At 41.5% G+C, this 6,546-nt stretch overlaps 1 protein-coding gene across 1 annotated transcript; it reads left to right on the forward strand.

The window, feature by feature from the left end:
* Positions 1 to 1,665: 1,665 nt before the first annotated feature.
* Positions 1,666 to 2,443, forward strand: LOC115663433 (GTP-binding protein At2g22870-like). Its single transcript, XM_030585428.2, has 2 exons — positions 1,666 to 2,187; positions 2,289 to 2,443. Exons 1-2 carry the CDS (start codon positions 1,719 to 1,721, stop codon positions 2,441 to 2,443), a joined length of 624 nt encoding a protein of 207 aa, XP_030441288.1. The 5' UTR covers positions 1,666 to 1,718.
* The last annotated feature ends 4,103 nt before the right edge of the window (positions 2,444 to 6,546 follow it).

Below are 6,546 nucleotides of genomic sequence, written 5' to 3' on the forward strand. Positions count from 1 at the left end.
AAGATTCGAAAAAATAAAAAATATTATTAAAATAATTATTAACGGTAATATTGGACGGAAAAGTTAACGGTGATAGATTTGGGACAAAAGTAAAAGTTTGGGGTTTTTTATGAGACAAAAAAAGTTTAGGATATAATTGGGACAAAGGCTAAAGTTTGGGGTTTTTTTGGGTATTAGGCCAATTAAAACTGAAAAGTTTAGGACTAAATTGATCGCCATTAAATAGTTTATGACTTTTTAGACAATTGTCTCTCAAAAACTGTCTAGTATTATAACACAATCTCTTGAAGACCCTTGAATTTATTTATTTTCGTATAAAAAGTGTTCTCCATGAGTCAGCATGTCGTTATGTCCGCCATAAAAAATGCTTAAACTGCAATTTTTACTATGAAATTTATAAATAAATTAAATAACGATCAATTTTAAATAGGGAAAAAGCCACAAAAACTCTCAAATTATATCTACTATGACACATCTAGATCGAACTTTGTTTTGGGACATCAAAAATCTTAAAACTATGTCCACTATAATATATTTACCCTAAACTTTTTATTGTGATGTCAAAAACCCCAAACTTGCACCCATATGATACATTTACACTCCATCAAAATTCCGTCGAATGATTTTCCGGGCAAAATGACAACATTTTTGTTTCACTTATGTCACGTGAGCGCCATGTCAATACCGGTTGCCTTTCATCGTCTATATAGACAATTTTTTAGCAATATTTTTTGACGGAACGTTAATGAAGGCTAAAGGTCATTCACTATCGATTGCAAATATCACAAAAATTGTGTGTAGCAACTGTTTATGGGAGACACACCCCCTAAATAAGCAAAAACTAATGACCCAAAATGCGGCCGCGCCTAATTAATAGGGCGTCGCTAATACTACAAAATCAATATAAGTTTGGTTAGGGTGGCTTGGAATTATAGGACACGTCTCACGTTCAACTAGACCGCACCAACTCCCTTTCCCTATACGTGGTCTCCTGCGTTACAAATAGAAAATCTGCTTTTGATATGGACTTAATGATGGTTGTTGTTTATTAAGGCTGAGAAATCATAATCACAACGCAAGTCGTTGTAAATGAATTGAGCTCTAGGTGGAGCTTCCATTATTAATTCGTTGAATGAAGGGGTCCTATACCTAAGTCACAATCTTAATGGGACAGATCTAGGACAATCGTTCTTGTCAATTTAGTGAAATTACATCTACTAATGATAAAGTCAGATTTTATCAAAACTTTCAAATCTCTCACAAAAGAACTCAAAGTTTGGCTTCCAACCCAAAAAGTCATCCCTCTTTTAGCTTCCATCTATAGTAGTTGTTAGAGATTCGACACGTCGATCTAAATATACTGTTAGCCTCACAGATTTAGATGACATTGATTGAGGGGAGGCAAAAGGACGCGGGATCACTCCATAGATTGCTTCATAAATGTGAGAAAATATTTGGTAGTATTAGCTTTCCGTGTCAGCCATAGGCCATCCTACTCATTGATCGCCATGTGTTTAGATACGTCTCACTTGTCAAAGTTTTCAAATTTCCTCTCTTCTCTCTCTGTTGCTCTCTTTCCCCCTCCTTTCCTGTGGAAGCAGGCTTCCTTACTGACACGGTCTCTCTCTCTCTCTCCCTCTCCCTCTCCCTCTTCCTCTTCTCCTTTCTTCTCTTCCTCGACTGCCCCTTTGAGAAAAGCAAATCAACTCTCTCCGACAATGGCAATTACACTGCGAAATTGCGTATTCACTCTGCACACAACCTCTCTTCGTCAACCCTCACTTCGGCCATGTCCGAATGCCCCACTCTTCTTGCTCTCTATCAACCTTTCGCCGCCCACCCACCACGGCCGAAGCTTCCATGCCTCCACTTCCAAAACCGCGAGCCCAGCAGCTTCAGACTCGGCCCGGATCATCCAGAAAGTTTTCTGCATCCCACCTGGGGTCGATCAGGTCGAGGTCTACGAAGACATGGTGCTTCCCGGGTCGAACGTCATCGCCGGACCCTACGTTGGTCATGCCCAGATTAAGGAAGTGGAGTTGGTGAAGAGCAGTGGGAGGGCCAAGGACTGTCCCAAAGTTGGGAGGCCCGAGTTTGCCATTCTGGGTCGGTCTAAGGTGTGCAAGCCTTCGCTTATCAATACTCTGGTTCTGAAGAAGGAAGCTGCAGTCACATCCAAGAAACCAGGTCCTTTTTTCCCATATTTATAGTTGTCGCCAAATGATGTTGTTTCGTATGGTTTTAGTTTGGTCGCAAGGGATGGGCTGAATGATTGATGTATTTTGCAGGTAAGACTCAGCTTATAAATCACTTCTTGGTGAACAAGAGTTGGTACATTGTGGATTTCCTTAAATTTCTCATCTATGTGGCAGCTTATAAATGCAAAAAAATCGCAGAATGTGAGCTAATATGTAAGTTTTGTTTCTTAGAATGCTGCAACTAAGCCTAAATGATAATCATTCTATTCAAGAAATACAATTTTCTATTTCTATTCCATGATAGAGTTTCTGAGCAAAAATACGCGTTTAATAACGACACAAAATTTCTATTTTCCAAATAAAAATTCGTTTGATAATGGCACAAAATTTCTCCCTCCCGGATGGCTAGCTGGTGGACGATGGGAGGTAGTTGGTGGCGGAGGACAGTGGACGACAGCAGGAGGCGGACGGCAGTCGCTATGCGGAGGATGGTGGCAGGAGGCGGCTGGCACGAAGGATGGTGGCAGGAGGTGGTCGGCACGAAGGACGGTGGCGGGAGGTGGCCGGCATCGAGCGACGGCCGGAGGCGGGCGACGAGCGGCGATCGGCAGCGGGCGATGGCGACAATCGGCAGCGGGAGGCGGCAGATGGCGGTGCGAGGCAGGTGGCGGGAGACGGCGGCCGATGTTGGGTGGCAGCAAGAGACAGCGGCCAGCGAACGGCAGGCGGCGGTAGGAGGTGACAAACGGTTAGCGGCTGGTGGTGGGCGGTTAGCTAGTAGTGAGGGCGAGCGATGAGAAAAATTTTTATTTCTCATTTCTGTTCCAGAAATAGAAAAATAGAAAATTTTTACTTTTCAATTTTTTTCCAAACCTATTTTTGAAATCAAAATTTGTTTCAGAAATAGAAAAAAAAAATTGCATTACCAAATGGATTTCTGTTTCAAATCTGTTCCCAGGAACAGAAAAATAGAATGGTTATCATTCGCAGCCTAATTGAATGAAGTACGTCGATTCGAAGTTATTAAGAGTGGGAAATTGAAAAATCATTGGATTCCAACTTGTTGTTCGGGACAATCTACTCTATGTCTTTAACTTAGTAATTCATTAGCTTTTCCTTAGTGTTTCACCTCGAAGAAGGTCGCAACAGTTTGTTGAGGAGAAACATCGCAAGTGAAAGTAAGAGATGTGGAATTGATTTTGCAGTGTCCCCATGAACCTGGGACGTTCGCCCTAGACGCTTGTAGCAATGAACCTCGAATCAACCCAGAGATCCAAGGTCGACTGAGTCCCCAAATCAACCCTCAGTGAAATTACATCTACTAATAATAAAGTCAGGTTCTATCCGAATTTTCAAGTATCTCAATAACGAACATAAAGTTTGGCTTCCAGCCCTAAAAGTCCCCCTTTTAGCTTCCATTTATAGTACTGTTAATGATTCGATGTGTCGACCGAAATAGAACACACGCCTCTCGGATTTAGGTGATGCGGATTGATGGGAGGTGAAAAGATACTGTATCACTCCATAAATTGCTTTAGAAAAGTGAGAAAATATTGGGTATAATTGGGTTTCCATGTCAACCATTAGCCACTCTACTCACTAATCGCCACTTGTCTAGATGGATCTCACTAGTCAGTTTTCAAAATTTCCTTCTTCTCTCTCTTATACTCTCTCTTTCCCCCTCCGTTGAGAAAGCAGGCTTCCTCACTGACACGCTCTCTCTTTCCCTCTCCCTCTTCGCTTCTTCTTCTCTTTTCTTCGCATCCTCAGCTGCCCCTTTGAGCAAAGCAAATCGTCTGTCTACACTCTGCACTCGACCTCTCTTCTTCAACCCTCACTTCGGCCATCTCCGAATGCTCCACTCTTCTCGCTCTCTCTCAAGACCCCCTCCTCTCTCGTGGCGCACCCACCACGGCCCAAGCTTCCATGCCTCCGCTTCCAAAACCGTGAGCCCATCAGCCTCACACTAGGCCGGGATCATCCGGAAATTTTTCTTCATCCCGCCCGGGGTCGATCAGGCCGAGGTCTCCGAAGACATGGTGCTTCTCGGGTCGAACATCAACGTCGGACCCTACGCGGGTCATGCCCAGATTAAGGAAGTGGAGGTCGTGAAGACAAGAGCAGTGGGAGAGCCAAGGACTATCCCAAAGATGGGAGGCCCAAGTTTGCCATTCTGGGTCGGTCTAATGTGGGTAAGTCGTCGCTTATCAATGCTTATCAAGAAACCAGGTCCTTTTTTCCCGTATTTGTAGTTGTCGCCAAATGATGCTGTTTCGTATGGTTTTGCTTTCGTTGCGAGGGATAGGCTGATTGATTGATGTATTTTGCAAGCAAGACTCGGCCTATCAATCACTTATTGGTGAGCAAGAGTTGGTATATTGTGGATTTTCCGGGTTATGGTTGAGCTCTAAGCACTTGGCTTTTGGCTTGCTTAAATTTCTGGCAGCTTATAAATGCAACAAATCGCAGAATGGGAGCTAATATGGAAGTCCTGTTTCTTGGAATGCTCCAACTAATTGAGTGAGGTAAGCCGATTGGAAGTTGTTAGATTGGGGAACTGAAAAATCGTTGGATCACAACTTGTTGACGAGCTTCCAAAACTTGATTAATTGGGCTTAAATGGTTTAGGCTTTTTTTACCTGTCACTTTGGAAACGCCAAGGTAGTAATTCTTTCAGCTAAGATGTAGACGCTGGGAATTCCGTCTTCAATTTACGGTCTTTCTGTTCCTCTAGTTTCCATATTTTGATATGATCGTGATGTGGAAGAAGTAAATTTGTACATTCTTAAAAGTCTTCATGCTATACTTTTCATTGCTGCTCCCAGTTCCATGGAAGGAGTAGAATGAAAATAAACAGTTAAAACGATTCTTCGAGCTAAAGGATTAGTTTTGCTAGTTAACTCTCCCATAAAAATAGCGCTCCGTTCCATCTTTTCAATCCTAATTTCTTCAAAAGTGCACCAACTTTAGGTTGAGTTCCAATTTTGGCTTGAACTTTTTTTATCTCGTAAACAATCTATAATTTTCACTTACAGCCCCCAAATCTAACCACCATTAACTAACCGTCCAAAGTCACCAGCAGAGATTGGATGTGGCGATTCCATGTCATCAATTAATTTACATTAGCTGTTCATCACCCCAACCTCATTGTGCAACGCCTTATCCGAATCTAGTCAAACTCCACCCATGACAACTGTCTGGCCAACTCCACAGCTGTTGAGTCGAGTTCCATGGCCGTCCCCAACTCATTGTTTCCATGGCTGTCCCTGTCCAGATCACAACAATGAACTCCATGATTGTCCAACTTCACCGTTGTCAAGTCGAGCTCCATGGTCGTCCCCAACTCAATGTGTCCATGACTGTCCCTATCCAGATCTCAACAACGAACTCCATGATTGTCAAGTGGAGCTCCTAGCAGAATCAAGATACCTTCACATGGGGATATTGCCAAGAGAGAGCCCAAGTGCAAGCTCGTTAACATATCCAGTTAAACATACATTCGCTCAAAAGTTTAAATTATGAGTTATGGACCAACTAATATATATTAACTGCTCTAAACCACATTAATTCTTCGACGTAAGACTTTTCAACAATCTCCCTCTCACGTGTGAGCTCAATGTTAAGTTTGTTATGTTGAGAAAACCTCTTGATAAATTTTGAAATTGACAAAACTATCCATGTGTTTCTTATAAGTCTAATAAATGCCTTGAAGTATTTTGATTCAGGAACTTATTCTTGGAAGAGAAGAATATGGTAATCTTAATCCTACTCAAATTGTGGAATTTACTTCAAATAAAAAAGGTTCAGACTTTATACTAGAGATGAAGAACTTCAGATTTAGAGAACTACTTATGTTCCCATCCTAACACAAGTTCAGATCGTAACAATGTTCAGAACAGAACACAAGTTCAAAACGTGACACAAGTTCAGAACGTATATAATGGCTAGTGATTTGGTTCGGATTTCACATTTGGAATGAATTGATTAACTCAATCTTAAAGATTGTTTTTGCAATAGTTTAATATACAAAACATTTTAAATGATTGGCAAATCAATCTCGAGAAAAGTCACTTTATAAACGGAGAAACTCTACTTATGGAAAGCAAGACTTTTGTTGTATGGGCGATCAGAATCAGCGGAGATTCAGATTTTGTCCCTCAATGGTACTCAATCTTCTTAATACAGATCCGTCCAACTGTTGACACCTAAATTTTGGCGACATGTTTAGTCATTTATTGCATAAAAAAATTAAGGGTCAATCCCGACTCTTAAACGAAAAAACATCAATCAAATTGCATTTCTCATAAGCATTAGACCCACATGCATTTTAATTGAGCGAATGTGAAAC

This window comes from Syzygium oleosum, unplaced genomic scaffold (assembly GCF_021117445.2).
Source record: "Syzygium oleosum isolate NSW1041296 unplaced genomic scaffold, Sole_v2.1 Sole_v2.23, whole genome shotgun sequence".
NCBI classification, from domain to species: Eukaryota; Viridiplantae; Streptophyta; class Magnoliopsida; order Myrtales; family Myrtaceae; genus Syzygium; species Syzygium oleosum.